At 49.9% G+C, this 18,576-nt stretch overlaps 1 protein-coding gene across 1 annotated transcript in view; it reads right to left on the bottom strand.

The window, feature by feature from the left end:
• The window catches only part of LOC134353477 (transcription factor PU.1-like), a 148,872-nt gene that overhangs the window by 22,628 nt on the left and 107,668 nt on the right, over window positions 1-18,576 (bottom strand). Inside the window, exon 2 of the mRNA XM_063061480.1 lies at window positions 2,405-2,649. Coding sequence (XP_062917550.1) covers window positions 2,405-2,649 — 245 coding nt within the window. The remainder of the gene's footprint in view (window positions 1-2,404; window positions 2,650-18,576) is intronic.

The raw sequence follows: 18,576 nt of genomic DNA, 5'->3' as shown, positions 1-18,576 counted from the left end.
CGGTTAATTGGCTGTGCTGAGTGTATGGGTGAGTGTTAGAAATTGGGAAGAGTTCATACAGTCAGTCGGTTAATTGGCTGTGCTGAGTGTATGGGTGAGTGTTAGAAATTGGGAAGAGTTCATACAGATAGTCGGTTAATTGGCTGTGCTGAGTGTATGGGTGAGTGTTAGAAATTGGGAAGAGTTCATACAGTCAGTCGGTTAATTGGCTGTGCTGAGTGTATGGGTGAGGGTTAGAAATTGGGAAGAGTTCATACAGTCAGTCGGTTAATTGGCTGTGCTGAGTGTATGGGTGAGGGTTAGAAATTGGGAAGAGTTCATACAGTCAGTCGGTTAATTGGCTGTGCTGAGTGTATGGGTGAGTGTTAGAAATTGGGAAGAGTTCATACAGTCAGTCGGTTAATTGGCTGTGCTGAGTGTATGGGTGAGTGTTAGAAATTGGGAAGAGTTCATACAGTCAGTCGGTTAATTGGCTGTGCTGAGTGTATGGGTGAGTGTTAGAAATTGGGAAGAGTTCATACAGTCAGTCGGTTAATTGGCTGTGCTGAGTGTATGGGTGAGTGTTAGAAATTGGGAAGAGTTCATACAGATAGTCCGTTAATTGGCTGTGCTGAGTGTATGGGTGAGTGTTAGAAATTGGGAAGAGTTCATACAGTCTGTCGGTTAATTGGCTGTGCTGAGTGTATGGGTGAGTGTTAGAAATTGGGAAGAGTTCATACAGATAGTCCGTTAATTGGCTGTGCTGAGTGTATGGGTGAGTGTTAGAAATTGGGAAGAGTTCATACAGTCAGTCGGTTAATTGGCTGTGCTGAGTGTATGGGTGAGGGTTAGAAATTGGGAAGAGTTCATACAGTCAGTCGGTTAATTGGCTGTGCTGAGTGTATGGGTGAGGGTTAGAAATTGGGAAGAGTTCATACAGTCAGTCGGTTAATTGGCTGTGCTGAGTGTATGGGTGAGTGTTAGAAATTGGGAAGACTTCATACAGATAGTCCGTTAATTGGCTGTGCTGAGTGTATGGGTGAGTGTTAGAAATTGGGAAGAGTTCATACAGTCAGTCGGTTAATTGGCTGTGCTGAGTGTATGGGTGAGCGTTAGAAATTGGGAAGAGTTCATACAGTCAGTCGGTTAATTGGCTGTGCTGAGTGTATGGGTGAGGGTTAGAAATTGGGAAGAGTTCATACAGTCAGTCGGTTAATTGGCTGTGCTGAGTGTATGGGTGAGGGTTAGAAATTGGGGAGAGTTCATACAGTCAGTCGGTTAATTGGCTGTGCTGAGTGTATGGGTGAGTGTTAGAAATTGGGAAGAGTTCATACAGTCAGTCGGTTAATTGGCTGTGCTGAGTGTATGGGTGAGTGTTAGAAATTAGGAAGAGTTCATACAGATAGTCCGTTAATTGGCTGTGCTGAGTGTATGGGTGAGGGTTAGAAATTAGGAAGAGTTCATACAGATAGTCCGTTAATTGGCTGTGCTGAGTGTATGGGTGAGGGTTAGAAATTGGGGAGAGTTCATACAGTCAGTCGGTTAATTGGCTGTGCTGCGTGTAGGGGTGAGGGTTAGAAATTGGGAAGAGTTCATATAGTTCAGAAACAAGCCACTCAGACCAACTAGTGTAAGCTGACCAAAGTGCCCCATTTATTAGCATTTGGCCCATAACCTTCTCAACCTTTCCAATCCATGTATCTGTCCAACATTGTTATTGTAATAGCAAACTTTAGAAGACAGTTGATGGGAATTCAGGAAGAATGAAATGGGATCAGTTATAGGCTAAGTTTAAATGGAGCTTGGTGGTGAAGGGCAGACTCAATGGGACAAATGTCCTATTTCCAAACTGCATTCCTCTGTGACTGAAAAAGATGGCAGGGAACAGAATTGCTCAGTTACTCTCTGGCACTGGGAAGCAAAAAGAGAAAGGTTTGAGAATGGAGTCTTGTCCTGACAAACGCCAAATTGTTCTACTCTTTGTGGGGCGATGAAGACAATCTGCTTCCAACAGCCACGACGGCATGAGACGACAAGGGTAAGTCTGATTAAGCAGCTTGTTGTTGTGGATGGTGTGGACAATTTGTCCTAGGTTGTGTTGCAATGTTGGTATTTCACAGACATATTCCAAAAAATAGAGAGGGGGAAACATTTTTTTACAGTTGGTGAACACTTCCTGGGCTCTGCAACGTCCTGGGCTCAGCATGAGCTGCAGCACTTCCTGACCTTGGGTAATTTACGGTTACTTAAGGAAATGCCTGACCTCTCAATCCCACTCCTGCCTCTCACACAGCAGAAGCACTGAGAACTCAACAATTCACTTCAAACAGTGCAGCAGAAGTAGCAAGAAGTGTACACTCAATGCCTAGGGTTCAGTCCCAGCACTCAGGGAGGGTCTGTTCATTGCAGAAAAATCCAGTCCTACCTGGGGAGTGGTGAAGCTGGCGGTTGCTGCCGTCTGTGTCTTGCTGTAATGGGCGGCTGTATTAATGCGGTTGCCGGTGACAGGCAGTGTCTCCAGGTTGTGCAGTTGTTGTATCTCCATGTGTCGGTACAGGTGTTGCAGCTGTGGTGACTGCACATTCTGCAGCTCTGTAAAGTGGCTGTCTGCAAAGGGCTCCAGGTCTCTGTAGAAGTGGGTGGCTGAATCTTCCCAGAAATGGTCAGCCACTGCTCAAGAAGAGAATTGGAATTAGTTTATTATCATCAGAGTGAAAAGCTTGTCCTGCATACTGACCACACAGATCAAATCATTACACATTGAATTGTGGTAAAGCAGCAACAACATAGAATAATGTGTAACCTACAGACAAGTGCAGTGCAGGTAATCAGTAAAATGTAAGAATGAGGTAGATTGTAAGGTCCAGAGTGCGTTTTATCATTCAAGTAGTCCATTCCAGAGTCTGATAACAGTGTGCAAGCAGAGTACAAGCTATCCTGACGTCAGTGATACATGTGTTCAAACTTCTGTATATTCTGCCTAAAGAGAGAGGGGAGAAGGGAGAATCCCCAGGTTGGCTGGGATCATTAATTATGCTGGCTGCTCTACTGAGCCATCATTAGAAGGTAGATGTTTCCCATGAAGTGCTAAACCTAAACTGTATTCACAACCCTCGGCAGTTTTTTACATCATCTGTAAACCTGTTGCAGTCCCCAGGTGTGATTCTTCCAGATAAGATGCAGGTATGGTGCACTGATAAAAATCGGGAAAAGGCAACTGGACCTTGCAAATTGTTTTTGCCTCTTGAGCAATTTGAGGATCTGGTGAGCTTCCTGACGGTGACATTGGTGTAGTTGAACCAGGACAGGACAGAATGGGACTGGGGGAGGGGGGCACATGACACACTGAGGGAGAAGGAGACTTCAGGAGATGGGAGAGAGGAATAGAGTGCCGGAGAGAAAGAAAGGTAAAGTGGGACATAGTGAGAGAGGCAGGAAAGAGGCAAAAAATTGGGTATGTGTGAGAGAGGAAAAGAGGGAGACTGACAGAGAGAGAAACAAAAGGGGACTGAAGCAGACCGATTGTGGATGAAGGAGAAAACAGGGAGAAAAAGGAAAGATGGAGGCAAATCAAAGAAATCCTTAGGTTTATGTGTTCTCTTTAATAGCCAGTATAATTCCCAAAGTATTCCCAGAGCTAATCCTTCCGTGTAGTCACCATTGCAGTGAAGGAACCAAGAGAGACAGAGAGCTGCAGTGGAGGACCCCACAAAATCCCTTCCGGGCAAAAGGGTGTGAGAAAGGAGAACAGTGAGAGGTGTGAGAGAGGAGGACAGTGAGAGGTGGGAGAGAGGAAGACAGTGAGAGGTGTGGGAGAGGAAGACAGTGAGAGGTGTGAGAGAGGAAGTCAGTGAGAGGTGTGAGACAGGAAGACAGTCAGAGAGGAAGACAGTGAGAGGTGGGAGAGATGAAGAGAGAGGTGGGAGAGAGGAAGACAGTCAGAGGTGTCAGAGAGGAAGACAGTGACAGGTGTGAGAGAGGAAGACAGTGAGAGGTGGGAAAGAGGAAGACAATGAGAGGTGTGAGAGAGGAAGACAGTGAGTCGTCAGAGAAGAAGACAGTGAAAGGTGTGAGAGAGAAAGACAGTGAGAGGTGGGAGAGAGGAAGACAGTGAGAGCTGAGAGAGGAAGACAGTGAGAGGTGGGAGAGGGGAGGACAGTGAGAGGTGGGAGAGAGGAAGACAGTGAGAGGTGGGAGAGAGGAAGAAAGTGAGAAGTGTGAGAGAGGAAGACAGTGAGAGGTGTGAGAGATGAAGACAGTGAGAGCTGGGAGAGAGGAAGACAGTGAGAGGTGTGATAGAGGAAGCCAGTGAGAGGTGTGAGAGAGGAAGACAGTGAGAGGTGTGAGCGGTGTGAGAGGGGAAGACAGTGAGACGTGTGAGAGAGGCAAACAGAGAGAAGTGTCAGACAGGAAGACAGTGAGAGGTGTGAGAGAGGAAGACAGTGAGAGGTGTGAGAGAGGAAGACAGTGAGAGGTGTGAGAGAGGCAGACAGTGAGAGAGGAAGACGGTGAGAGGTGTGAGAGAGGAAGACAGTGAGATGTAGGGAGATGAAGAGAGAGGTGGGAGAGAGGAAGACAGTCAGAGGTGTGACAGAGGAAGACAGTGAGAGGTGTGAGAGAGGAATACAGTGAGAGGTGTGAGAGAGGCAGACAGTGAGAGGTGTCAGGCAGGATGACAGTGAGAGATGTGAGAGAGGTAAGACAGTGAAAGGTGTGTGAGAGGAAGACAGTGAGAGGTGTGAGAGAGGAAGACAGTGAGAGGTATGAGAGAGGCAGACAGTGAGAGGTGTCAGAGAGGAAGCCAGTGAGAGAGGAAGACAGTGAGAGAGGAAGACAGTGAGAGGTGTGAGAGAGGAAGACAGTGAGAGGTCTGAGAGAGGAAGACAGTGAGAGGTATGAGAGAGGCAGACAGTGAGAGGTGTCAGAGAAGAAGCCAGTGAGAGAGGAAGACAGTGAGAGAGGAAGACAGTGAGAGGTGTGAGAGAGGAAGACAGTGAGAGGTCTGAGAGAGGAAGACAGTGAGATGTGTCAGACAGGAAGACAGTGAGAGGTATAAGAGAGGAATACAGTGATAGGTGTGAGAGAGGAAGACACTGAGAGGTGTGAGAGAGGAAGACAGTGAGAGGTATGAGAGAGGAAGGCAGTGAGAGGTGTGTTAGAGGATGACAGTGACAGGTGTGAGATAGGAAAACACTGAGATGTGTGAGAGAGGAAGACAGTGAGTCATCGGAGAAGAAGACAGTGAGAGGTGTGAGAGAGGAAAACAGTGAGGGGTGTGAGAGAGAAGGACAGTGAGAGGTGGAAGAGAGGAAGACAGTGAGAGGTCTGAGAGAGGAAGACAGTGAGATGTGTCAGACAGGAAGACAGTGAGAGGTATAAGAGAGGAATACAGTGATAGGTGTGAGAGAGGAAGACACTGAGAGGTGTGAGAGAGGAAGACAGTGAGAGGTGTGATAGAGGCAGACAGTGAGAGGTGTCAGGCAGGAAGACAGTGAGAGATGTGAGAGAGGAAGACATTGAGAGGTGTGAGACAGGAAGACAGTCAGAGGTGTGTGAGAGGAAGACAGTGAGAGGTGGGAGAGATGAAGAGAGATGTTGGAGAGAGGACGACAGTCAGAGGTGTGAGAGAGGAAGACAGTGAGAGATATGAGAGAGGAAGGCTGTGAGAGGTGTGTTAGAGGATGACAGTGACAGGTGTGAGATAGGAAAACACTGAGATGTGTGAGAGAGGAAGACAGTGAGTCATCGGAGAAGAAGACAGTGAGAGGTGTGAGAGAGGAAGACAGTGAGAGGTGTGAGAGAAGAAGACAGTGAGAGGTGTGAGAGAGGAAGACAGTGAGAGGTGGGAGAGAGGAAGACATTTAGAGAGGAGAGAGGAAGACAGTGACATGTGTGAGAGCAGAAGACAGTGAGGTGTGTGAGAGAGGAAGACAGTGAGTCATCGGAGCAGAAGACAGTGAGAGGTGTGAGAGAGGAAGACAGTGAGAGGTATGAGAGAGGCAGACAGTGAGAGGTGTCAGAGAGGAAGCCAGTGAGAGAGGAAGACAGTGAGAGGTGGGAGAGAGGAAGACATTGAGAGGCGGGAGAGAGGAAGACAGCGAGAGGTGTGAGAGAGGAAGACAGTGAGAGGTCTGACAGAGGAAGACAGTGTGAGGTGACAGAGAGGAAGCCAGTGAGAGAGGAAGACAGTGAGAGGTGTGAGAGAAGAAGACAGTGAGAGGTGTGAGAGAGGAAGACAGTGAGAGGTGGGAGAGAGGAAGACATTTAGAGAGGAGAGAGGAAGACAGTGACAGGTGTGAGAGCAGATGACAGTGAGGTGTGTGAGAGAGGAAGACAGTGAGTCATCGGAGCAGAAGACAGTGAGAGGTGGGAGAGAGGAAGACAGTGAGAGGTATGAGAGAGGCAGACAGTGAGAGGTGTCAGAGAGGAAGCCAGTGAGAGAGGAAGACAGTGAGAGGTGTCAGAGGAGAAGACAGTGAGAGGTGGGAGAGAGGAAGACATTGAGAGGTGGGAGAGAGGAAGACAGCGAGAGGTGTGAGAGAGGAAGACAGTGAGAGGTCTGACAGAGGAAGACAGTGAGAGGTGACAGAGAGGAAGCCAGTGAGAGAGGAAGACAGTGAGAGGTGTGAGAGTGGAAGACAGTGAGAGGTGTGAGAGAGACAGACAGTGAGATGTGTCAGACAGGAAGACAGTGAGACGTATAAGAGAGGAATACAGTGATAGGTGTGAGAGAGGAAGACACTGAGAGTTGTGCGAGAGGAAGACAGTGAGAGGTGTGATAGAGGCAGACAGTGAGAGGTGTCAGGCAGGAAGACAGTGAGAGATGTCAGAGAGGAAGACATTGAGAGGTGTGAGACAGGAAGACAGTCAGAGGTGTGTGAGAGGAAGACAGTGAGAGGTCGGAGAGATGAAGAGAGATGTTGGAGAGAGGACGACAGTCAGAGGTGTGAGAGAGGAAGACAGTGACTGGTGTGAGAGAGGAAGACAGTGAGAGGTATGAGAGAGGAAGACAGTGAGAGGTATGAGAGAGGAAGGCAGTGAGATGTGTGTTAGAGGATGACAGTGACAGGAGTGAGATAGGAAAACACTGAGATGTGTGAGAGAGGAAGACAGTGAGTCATCGGAGAAGAAGACAGTGAGAGGTGTGAGAGAGGAAAACAGTGAGGGGTCTGAGAGAGGAGGACAGTGAGAGGTGTGAGAAAGGAAGACAGTGAGAGGTGGGAGAGAGGAAGACAGTGAGAAGTGTAAGAGAGGACGAAACTGAGACGTGTGAGGTGAATACAGTAAGAGGTGCGAGAAAGGAAGACAGTGAGAGGTGGGAGAGAGGAAGACAGTGAGAGGTGGGAGAGAGGAAGACAGTGAGAGGTGTGGGAGAGGAAGACAGTGAGAGGTGTGAGAGAGGAAGACAGTGAAAGTTGCGAGAGGAAGACATTGAGATTGTGAGAGAAGAAGACAGTGAGAGGTGTGAGGGAGGAAGACAGTGAGAGGTGGGAGAGATGAAGACAGTGAGATGTGGGAGAGGGGAAGTCAGTAAGAGGTGTGAGAGAGGAAGACAGTGAGAGGTGAGAGAGAGGAAGACAGTGAGATGTGTGAAAGAGGAAGACAGTGAGAGGAGGAAGACAGTGAGAGGTGGGAGACAAGAAGATAGTGAGAGGTGTGAGAGAGGAAGACAGTGAGAGGTGTCAGAGAGGAAGCCAGTGAGAGAGGAAGACAGTGAGAGAGGAAGACAGTGAGAGGTGTGAGAGAGGAAGACAGTGAGAGGTCTGAGAGAGGAAGACAGTGAGAGGTATGAGAGAGGCAGACAGTGAGAGGTGTCAGAGAAGAAGCCAGTGAGAGAGGAAGACAGTGAGAGAGGAAGACAGTGAGAGGTGTGAGAGAGGAAGACAGTGAGAGGTCTGAGAGAGGAAGACAGTGAGATGTGTCAGACAGGAAGACAGTGAGAGGTATAAGAGAGGAATACAGTGATAGGTGTGAGAGAGGAAGACACTGAGAGGTGTGAGAGAGGAAGACAGTGAGAGGTATGAGAGAGGAAGGCAGTGAGAGGTGTGTTAGAGGATGACAGTGACAGGTGTGAGATAGGAAAACACTGAGATGTGTGAGAGAGGAAGACAGTGAGTCATCGGAGAAGAAGACAGTGAGAGGTGTGAGAGAGGAAAACAGTGAGGGGTGTGAGAGAGAAGGACAGTGAGAGGTGGAAGAGAGGAAGACAGTGAGAGGTCTGAGAGAGGAAGACAGTGAGATGTGTCAGACAGGAAGACAGTGAGAGGTATAAGAGAGGAATACAGTGATAGGTGTGAGAGAGGAAGACACTGAGAGGTGTGAGAGAGGAAGACAGTGAGAGGTGTGATAGAGGCAGACAGTGAGAGGTGTCAGGCAGGAAGACAGTGAGAGATGTGAGAGAGGAAGACATTGAGAGGTGTGAGACAGGAAGACAGTCAGAGGTGTGTGAGAGGAAGACAGTGAGAGGTGGGAGAGATGAAGAGAGATGTTGGAGAGAGGACGACAGTTAGAGGTGTGAGAGAGGAAGACAGTGAGAGGTATGAGAGAGGAAGGCAGTGAGAGGTGTGTTAAAGGATGACAGTGACAGGTGTGAGATAGGAAAACACTGAGATGTGTGAGAGAGGAAGACAGTGAGTCATCGGAGAAGAAGACAGTGAGAGGTGTGAGAGAGGAAAACAGTGAGGGGTGTGAGAGAGGAGGACAGTGAGAGGTGTGAGAAAGGAAGACAGTGAGAGGTGGGAGAGAGGAAGACAGTGAGAAGTGTAAGAGAGGACGAAACTGAGACGTGTGAGTTGAATACAGTAAGAGGTGCGAGAAAGGAAGACAGTGAGAGCTGGGAGAGAGGAAGACAGTGAGAGGTGGGAGAGAGGAAGACAGTGAGAGGTGTGGGAGAGGAAGACAGTGAGAGGTGTGAGAGAGGAAGACAGTGAAAGTTGCGAGAGGAAGACATTGAGATTGTGAGAGAAGAAGACAGTGAGAGGTGTGAGGGAGGAAGACAGTGAGAGGTGGGAGAGATGAAGACAGTGAGATGTGGGAGAGAGGAAGTCAGTAAGAGGTGTGAGAGAGGAAGACAGTGAGAGGTGAGAGAGAGGAAGACAGTGAGATGTGTGAAAGAGGAAGACAGTGAGAGGAGGAAGACAGTGAGAGGTGGGAGACAAGAAGACAGTGAGAGGTGTGAGAGAGGAAGACAGACAGGGGTGTGAGAGAAGAAGACAGTGAGAGGTGTGAGAGAGGAAGACAGTGAGAGGTGTGAGAGAAGAAGACAGTGAGAGGTGTGAGAGAGGAAGACAGTGAGAGGTGGGAGAGAGGAAGACATTTAGAGAGGAGAGAGGAAGACCGTGACATGTGTGAGAGCAGAAGACAGTGAGGTGTGTGAGAGAGGAAGGCAGTGAGTCATCGGAGCAGAAGACAGTGAGAGGTGTGAGAGAGGAAGACAGTGAGAGGTATGAGAGAGGCAGACAGTGAGAGGTGTCAGAGAGGAAGCCAGTGAGAGAGGAAGACAGTGAGAGGTGGGAGAGAGGAAGACATTGAGAGGCGGGAGAGAGGAAGACAGCGAGAGGTGTGAGAGAGGAAGACAGTGAGAGGTCTGACAGAGGAAGACAGTGTGAGGTGACAGAGAGGAAGCCAGTGAGAGAGGAAGACAGTGAGAGGTGTGAGAGAAGAAGACAGTGAGAGGTGTGAGAGAGGAAGACAGTGAGAGGTGGGAGAGAGGAAGACATTTAGAGAGGAGAGAGGAAGACAGTGACAGGTGTGAGAGCAGATGACAGTGAGGTGTGTGAGAGAGGAAGACAGTGAGTCATCGGAGCAGAAGACAGTGAGAGGTGGGAGAGAGGAAGACAGTGAGAGGTATGAGAGAGGCAGACAGTGAGAGGTGTCAGAGAGGAAGCCAGTGAGAGAGGAAGCCAGTGAGAGGTGTCAGAGGAGAAGACAGTGAGAGGTGGGAGAGAGGAAGACATTGAGAGGTGGGAGAGAGGAAGACAGCGAGAGGTGTGAGAGCGGAAGACAGTGAGAGGTCTGACAGAGGAAGACAGTGAGAGGTGACAGAGAGGAAGCCAGTGAGAGAGGAAGACAGTGAGAGGTGTGAGAGTGGAAGACAGTGAGAGGTGTGAGAGAGACAGACAGTGAGATGTGTCAGACAGGAAGACAGTGAGACGTATAAGAGAGGAATACAGTGATAGGTGTGAGAGAGGAAGACACTGAGAGTTGTGCGAGAGGAAGACAGTGAGAGGTGTGATAGAGGCAGACAGTGAGAGGTGTCAGGCAGGAAGACAGTGAGAGATGTCAGAGAGGAAGACATTGAGAGGTGTGAGACAGGAAGACAGTCAGAGGTGTGTGAGAGGAAGACAGTGAGAGGTCGGAGAGATGAAGAGAGATGTTGGAGAGAGGACGACAGTCAGAGGTGTGAGAGAGGAAGACAGTGACTGGTGTGAGAGAGGAAGACAGTGAGAGGTATGAGAGAGGAAGACAGTGAGAGGTATGAGAGAGGAAGGCAGTGAGATGTGTGTTAGAGGATGACAGTGACAGGTGTGAGATAGGAAAACACTGAGATGTGTGAGAGAGGAAGACAGTGAGTCATCGGAGAAGAAGACAGTGAGAGGTGTGAGAGAGGAAAACAGTGAGGGGTGTGAGAGAGGAGGACAGTGAGAGGTGTGAGAAAGGAAGACAGTGAGAGGTGGGAGAGAGGAAGACAGTGAGAAGTGTAAGAGAGGACGAAACTGAGACGTGTGAGGTGAATACAGTAAGAGGTGCGAGAAAGGAAGACAGTGAGAGGTGGGAGAGAGGAAGACAGTGAGAGGTGGGAGAGAGGAAGACAGTGAGAGGTGTGGGAGAGGAAGACAGTGAGAGGTGTGAGAGAGGAAGACAGTGAAAGTTGCGAGAGGAAGACATTGAGATTGTGAGAGAAGAAGACAGTGAGAGGTGTGAGGGAGGAAGACAGTGAGAGGTGGGAGAGATGAAGACAGTGAGATGTGGGAGAGGGGAAGTCAGTAAGAGGTGTGAGAGAGGAAGACAGTGAGAGGTGAGAGAGAGGAAGACAGTGAGATGTGTGAAAGAGGAAGACAGTGAGAGGAGGAAGACAGTGAGAGGTGGGAGACAAGAAGACAGTGAGAGGTGTGAGAGAGGAAGACAGACAGGGGTGTGAGAGAAGAAGACAGTGAGAGGTGTGAGAGAGGAAGACAGTGAGAGGTGTGAGAGAAGAAGACAGTGAGAGGTGTGAGAGAGGAAGACAGTGAGAGGTGGGAGAGAGGAAGACATTTAGAGAGGAGAGAGGAAGACAGTGACATGTGTGAGAGCAGAAGACAGTAAGGTGTGTGAGAGAGGAAGACAGTGAGTCATCGGAGCAGAAGACAGTGAGAGGTGTGAGAGAGGAAGACAGTGAGAGGTATGAGAGAGGCAGACAGTGAGAGGTGTCAGAGAGGAAGCCAGTGAGAGAGGAAGACAGTGAGAGGTGGGAGAGAGGAAGACATTGAGAGGCGGGAGAGAGGAAGACAGCGAGAGGTGTGAGAGAGGAAGACAGTGAGAGGTCTGACAGAGGAAGAAAGTGTGAGGTGACAGAGAGGAAGCCAGTGAGAGAGGAAGACAGTGAGAGGTGTGAGAGAAGAAGACAGTGAGAGGTGTGAGAGAGGAAGACAGTGAGAGGTGGGAGAGAGGAAGACATTTAGAGAGGAGAGAGGAAGACAGTGACAGGTGTGAGAGCAGATGACAGTGAGGTGTGTGAGAGAGGAAGACAGTGAGTCATCGGAGCAGAAGACAGTGAGAGGTGGGAGAGAGGAAGACAGTGAGAGGTATGAGAGAGGCAGACAGTGAGAGGTGTCAGAGAGGAAGCCAGTGAGAGAGGAAGACAGTGAGAGGTGTCAGAGGAGAAGACAGTGAGAGGTGGGAGAGAGGAAGACATTGAGAGGTGGGAGAGAGGAAGACAGCGAGAGGTGTGAGAGAGGAAGACAGTGAGAGGTCTGACAGAGGAAGACAGTGAGAGGTGACAGAGAGGAAGCCAGTGAGAGAGGAAGACAGTGAGAGGTGTGAGAGTGGAAGACAGTGAGAGGTGTGAGAGAGACAGACAGTGAGATGTGTCAGACAGGAAGACAGTGAGACGTATAAGAGAGGAATACAGTGATAGGTGTGAGAGAGGAAGACACTGAGAGTTGTGCGAGAGGAAGACAGTGAGAGGTGTGATAGAGGCAGACAGTGAGAGGTGTCAGGCAGGAAGACAGTGAGAGATGTCAGAGAGGAAGACATTGAGAGGTGTGAGACAGGAAGACAGTCAGAGGTGTGTGAGAGGAAGACAGTGAGAGGTCGGAGAGATGAAGAGAGATGTTGGAGAGAGGACGACAGTCAGAGGTGTGAGAGAGGAAGACAGTGACTGGTGTGAGAGAGGAAGACAGTGAGAGGTATGAGAGAGGAAGACAGTGAGAGGTATGAGAGAGGAAGGCAGTGAGATGTGTGTTAGAGGATGACAGTGACAGGTGTGAGATAGGAAAACACTGAGATGTGTGAGAGAGGAAGACAGTGAGTCATCGGAGAAGAAGACAGTGAGAGGTGTGAGAGAGGAAGACAGTGAGAGGTGTGAGAGAGGAGGACATTGAGAGGTGGGAGAGAGGAAGACAGTGAGAGGTGGGAGAGAGGAAGACAGTGAGAGGTGTGAGAGAGATAGACAGTGAGAGGTGTGAGAGAGGAAGACAGTGAGAGGTGTCAGAGAGGAAGACTGTGAGAGGTGTGAGAGGGTAAGACAGTGAGAGGTGTGAGAGAGGCAGACAGTGAGAAGTGTGAGAGAGGAAGACAGTGAGAGGTGTGAGAGAGGAATACAGTGAGAGGTGTGAGAGAGGAAGACAGTGAGAGGTGTGATAGAGGCAGACAGTGAGAGGTGTCAGGCAGGAAGACAGTGAGAGATGTGAGAGAGGAAGACCTTGAGAGGTGTGAGACAGGAAGACAGTCAGAGGTGTGTGAGAGGAAGACTGAGAGGTGGGAGAGATGAAGAGAGATGTGGGAGAGAGGACGACAGTCAGAGGTGTGAGAGAGGAAGACAGTGAGAGGTGGGAGAGATGAAGAGAGATGTGGGTGAGAGGAAGACAGTTGGAGGTATGAAAGTGGAAGACAGTGAGAGGTGTAAGAGAGGAACACAGTGAGAGGTGGGAGAGAGGAAGACAGTGAGGTTTGTAAGAGAGGAAGACAGTGAGAGGTGTGTGAGAGGAAGACAGTGAGAGGTTTGAGAGAGGAAGAGTGAGAGGTGTGAGAGCAGAAGACAGTGAAATGTGGGAGAGATGAAGAGAGAGGTGGGAGAGAGGAGGACAGTCAGAGGTGTGACAGAGGAAGACAGTGAGAAGTGTGAGAGAGGAAGACAGTGAGAGGTGTGAGAGAGGCAGGCAGTGAGAGGTGTGAGACAGGAAGATGGTGAGAGGTGTGAGAGAGGAAGACTGTGAGAGGTATGAGAGAGGAAGACAGTCAGAGGTGTGAGAGAGGATGACAGTGAGAGGGGTGACAGAGGAAGACAGTGAGAGGTGGGAGAGAGGATGACCGTGAGAGGTGGGCGAGATGACGACAGTGTGAGGTGGGAGAGAAGAAGACAGTGAGAGGTGTGAGAGAGGAAGACAGTGAGAGGTGTGAGAGAAGAAGACAGTGAGAGTTGTGAGAGAAGAAGACAGTGAGAAGTGGGAGAGATGAAGAGAGTGGTGGGAGAGAGAAGACAGTCGGAGGTCTGACAGAGGAAGACAGTGAGTGGTGTGATATAGGAAGGCAATGAGAGGTGTGAGAAGGGCAGACAGTGAGAGGTGTCAGACAGGAAGTCAGTGAGAGTGAAGACAGTGAGAGGTGTGAGAGAGGAAGACAGTGAGAGGTGGGAGAGATGAAGAGAGAGGTGGGAGAGAGGAAGACAGTCAGAGGTTTGGGAGAGGAAGACAGTGAGAGGTGTGAGAGTGGAAGACAGTTAGAGAGTGAGAGAGGAAGACAGTGACAGGTGTGAGAGAGGAAGACAGTGAGAGGTGTGAGAGAGGAAGACAGTGAGAGTTGGGAGAGAGGAAACTAGTGAGAGGTGTGAGAGAGGAAGACAGAGAGAGGTGTGAGAGAGGAAGACAGTGAGAGTTGGGAGAGAGGAAACTAGTGAGAGGTGTGAGAGAGGAAGACAGAGAGAGGTGGGAGAGAGGATAACATTGACAGGTGGGAGAGAGGAAGACAGTGAGAGGTGTGACCGAGAAAGAGAGAGAGAGGTGGGAGAGGGGAAGACAGTGGAAAGTGTGAGCGAAGAGGACAGTGAGAGGTGTGAGAGACGAAGACAGTGGGACGTGTGACAGAGGAAGACAGTGAGAGGTGTGAGAGAGGAAGACAGTGAGAGTGTGAGACAGGAAGACAGTAAGAGAGGAATACAGTGTGGTGTGAGAGAGGAAGACAGTGAGAGGTAGGAGAGATGAAGAGAGAGATGGGATAGAGGAAGACAGTCAGAGGTGTGAGAGAGGAAGACAGTGAGACGTGTGAGAGAGGAAGACAGTGTGAGGTGGGACAGAGCAAGACAGTGAGAGTTGGGAGAGACGAAGACACTGAATGGTTGGAGAGAGGAAGACAGTGAGAGGTGGGAGAGAGGAAGACAGTGAGGGGTGCTGAGAAGAAGACGGTGAGAGGTGGGAGAGAAGAAGACAGTAAGAGGAGTGAGAGAGGAAGACAGTGAACGGTGGGAGAGAGGAAGACAGAGGTGGGAGAGGAGAAGACAGTGAGAGTTGTGAGAGAGGTTGACAGTGATACGTGTGAGAGGAAGACAGTGAGAGGTGGGAGAGAGGAAGACAGTGAGAGGTGAGAGAGTGGAAGACCTTGAGAGGTGCAAGTGAGGAAGATAGTGAGCTGTGGGAGAGACGAAGACAGCGAGAGGTGGTGAGAGACAAAGACAGTGAGAGGTGGGAGAGAGGAAGGCAGTGAGAGTTGTGAGAGAGGAAGACAGTGAGAATTGTGAGAGAGGAAGACTGAGAGGTGGAAGAGAGGAAGACAGTGAGAAGTATGAGAGAGTACAAAAGTGAGACGTGTGAGGTGAATACAGTGAGAGGTGTGAGAAAGGAAGACATTAAGAGGTATGAGAGAGTAAGACAGTGAGAGGTGTGAGAGAGTAAGAGAGTGAGAGGTGTGAGAGAGGAAGACAGTGAACGGTGTGAGAGAGGAAGACAGTGAGAGGTGTGAGAGAGGAAGACAGTGAGAGTTGTGAGAGAGGATGACAGTGTGAGGTGGGAGACAGTATGACAGTGAGAGGTGGGAGAGAGGAAGACAGTGAGAACTGTGAGAGGAAGTCAGTGAGAGGAGGGCGACAGGAAGACGCTGAGAGGTGTGAGAGAGGAAGACAGTGTTAGGTGGGAGAGAGGAATACAGTGAAAGGTGTGAGAGAGGAAGACAGTGAGAGTTGTGAGAGAGGAAGACAGTGAGAGGTGTGAGAGAGGAAGACTGTGAGAGGTGGCAGAGAGGATGACAGTGAGAGGTGGGAGAGATGATGACAGTGAGAGGTTGGAGAGATGAAGTCAGTGAGGGGTGCTGAGAGGAAGACCGTGAAAAGTGTGGGAGAAGAAGACATTGAGAGGAGTGAGAGAGGAAGACAGTGAGAGGTGGGAGAGAGGAAGACTTTGAGAGGTGTGAGAGGAAGATAGTGAGAGGTTTGAGAGACGAACACAGTGAGAGGTGTGAAGGAGGAAGACAGTGAAAGGTGTCAGAGAGGAAGATAGTCCGAGGTGGGAGAGAGCAAGACTGTGAGTGTTGGGAGAGACGAAGACACTGAGAGGTTGGAGAGAGGAAGTCAGTGAGGGGTGCTGAGAGGAAGACCGTGAGAAGTGTGGGAGAAGAAGACATTGAGAGGAGTGAGAGAGGAAGACAGTGAGAGGTGGGAGAGAAAAAGACTGTGAGAGGTGAGAGAGAGGAAGACCATGAGAGGTGAAAGTGAGGAAGATAGTGAGATGTGGGAGAGATGAAGACAGCGAGAGGTTGTGAGAGGAAGACAGTGAGAGGTGGTGAGAGGAAGACAGTGAGAGGTGTGAGAGAGGAAGACAGAGGTGCGACAGAAGAAGACAGTACCAGGAGTGAGAGAAGAAGACAGTGAGAGATGTGAGAGAGGAGGACAGTGAGAGGTGGGAAAGAGGAAGACAGTGAGAGGTTGGAGAGAGGAAGACAGTGAGAGGTGTGAGAGACAAAGACAGTGAGAGGTGGAAGAGAGGAAGACAGTGAGAGTTGTGAGAGAGGAAGACAGTGAGAGGTGAGAGATAGGAAGGCAGTGAGAGGTGTGAGAGAGGAAGACAGTGAGAGGTGGGAGAGAGTATGACAGTGAGATGTGGGAGAGAGGAAGACAGTGAGAAGTGTGAGAGAGGAGGACAGTGAGACGTGTGAGAGAGGAAGTCAGTGAGAGGAGGGTGACAGGAAGACGCTGAGAGGTGTGAGAGAGGAAGACAGTGTTAGGTGGGAGAGAGGAATACAGTGAAAAGTGTGAAAGAGGAAGACAGTGAGAGATGTGAGAGAGGAAGACAGTGAGAGGTGTGAGAGAGGAAGACTGTGAGAGGTGGCAGAGAGGATGACAGTGAGAGGTGGGAGAGATGAAGACAGTGAGAGGTTGGAGAGAGGAAGTCAGTGAGGGGTGCTGAGAGGAAGACCGTGAGAAGTGTGGGAGAAGAAGACATTGAGAGGAGTGAGAGAGGAAGACAGTGAGAGGTGGGAGAGAGGAAGACAGTGAGAGGTGTGAAGGAGGAAGACAGTGAAAGGTGTCAGAGAGGAAGATAGTGCGAGGTGGGAGAGAGCAAGTCTGTGAGTGTTGGGAGAGACGAAGACACTGAGAGATTGGAGAGAGGAAGTCAGTGAGGGGTGCTGAGAGGAAGACCGTGAGAAGTGTGGGAGAAGAAGACATTGAGAGCAGTGAGAGAGGAAGACAGTGAGAGGTGGAAGAGAGGAAGACAGTGAGAGGTGTGAAGGAGAAAGACAGTGAAAGGTGTCAGAGAGGAAGATAGTGCGAGGTGGGAGAGAGCAAGACTGTGAGTGTTGGGAGAGACGAAGACACTGAGAGATTGGAGAGAGGAAGTCAGTGAGGGGTGCTGAGAGGAAGACCGTGAGAAGTGTGGGAGAAGAAGACATTAAGAGGAGTGAGAGAGGAAGACAGTGAGAGGTGGGAGAGAGGAAGACAGAGAGAAGTGTGAGAGAGGACGAAAGTGAGACGTGTGAGGTGAATACAGTGAGAGGTGTGAGAAAGGAAGTCAGTGAGAGGTGGGAGAGAGTAAGACTGTGAGAGGTGTGAGAGAAGAAGACAGTGAGACGTGTGAGAGGAAGACAGAGATGTGTGAGCGAGGAAGACAGTGAGAGGTGGGAGAGAAGAAGAAATTGAGAGGTGTGAGAGAGTAAGACAGTGGGAGGAGGGAGAGAGGAAGACAGAGGTGGGAGAGAAGAAGACAGTGAGAGGTGAGAGAGAGGAAGACCATGTGAGGTGTAAGTGAGGAAGATAGTGAGATGTGGTGAGAGGATGACAGTGAGAGGTGGGAGAGACAAAGACAGTGAGATGTGGGAGAGTGGACGACAGTGAGAGGTGGGAGAGAGGAAATCAGAGAGATGCCAAAGAGAGGATGACAGTGAGAAGTGTGAGATAGAAGACAGTGAGAGGAGGGAGAGAGGAAGACAGAGCTGGGAGAGAAGAAGACAGTGAGAGGTGTGAGCAACGAAGACAGTGAGAGGTGGGAGAGAGGAAGACAGTGAGAGGTGTGAGCGAGGAAGACAGTCAGAGGTGGGAGAGAGGAGGACAGTGAGAGGTGTGAGAGAGGAAAATAGTGAGAAGTGGGAGAGAGGAAGACAGAGGTGGGAGAGGAGAAGACTGTGAGAGGTGGGAGAGAGGAAGACACTGAGAGGTTGGAGAGAGGAAGACAGTGAGACGATTGAGAGAAAGATAGTGAGAGGTGTGAGAGAGGATGACATTGAGACGTGTGAGAGGAAGACAGTGAGACGTGTGAGAGGAACACAGTGAAAGGTGGGAGAGAGGAAGACAGTGAGAGGTGAGAGAGAGGAAGACCATGAGAGGTGTAATTGAGGAAGAGAGTGAGATGTGGGAGAGACGTAGACAGTGAGAGGTGGTGAGAGGAAGACAGTGAGATGTGTGAGAGAGGAAGACAGTGAGAGGTGTGAGAGAGGAAGACAGTGAGAGGTGGAAGAGAGGAAGACAGTGAGAGTTGTGAGAGAGGAAGACAGTGAGAATTGTTAGAGAGGAAGACAGTGAGAGGTGGAAGAGAGGAAGACAGTGAGAGGTTGGAGAGAGGAAGACAGTGAGAGGTGTGAGAGACGAAGACAGTGAGAGGTGGAAGAGAGGAAGACAGTGAGAGTTGTGAGAGAGGAAGACAATGAGAATTGTTAGAGAGGAAGACAGTGAGAAGTGGGAGAGAGTAAGACAGTGAGAGGTGTGAGAGAAGAAGAAATTGAGAGGTGTGAGAGAGTAAGACAGTGAGAGAAGGGAGAGAGGAAGACAGAGGTGGGAGAGAAGAAGACAGTGAGAGGTGAGAGAGAGTAAGACAGTGAGGGGAGGGAGAGAGGAAGACCATGTGAGGTGTAAGTGAGGAAGATCGTGAGATGTGGGAGAGACGAAGACAGTGAGAGGTGGTGAGAGGAAGACAGTGA

This window comes from Mobula hypostoma, chromosome 11 (assembly GCF_963921235.1).
Source record: "Mobula hypostoma chromosome 11, sMobHyp1.1, whole genome shotgun sequence".
NCBI classification, from domain to species: domain Eukaryota; kingdom Metazoa; phylum Chordata; class Chondrichthyes; order Myliobatiformes; family Myliobatidae; genus Mobula; species Mobula hypostoma.
The sequence above is the reverse complement of the archived record's forward strand: the minus strand, read 5'-3'. Positions and strand labels throughout refer to the sequence as shown.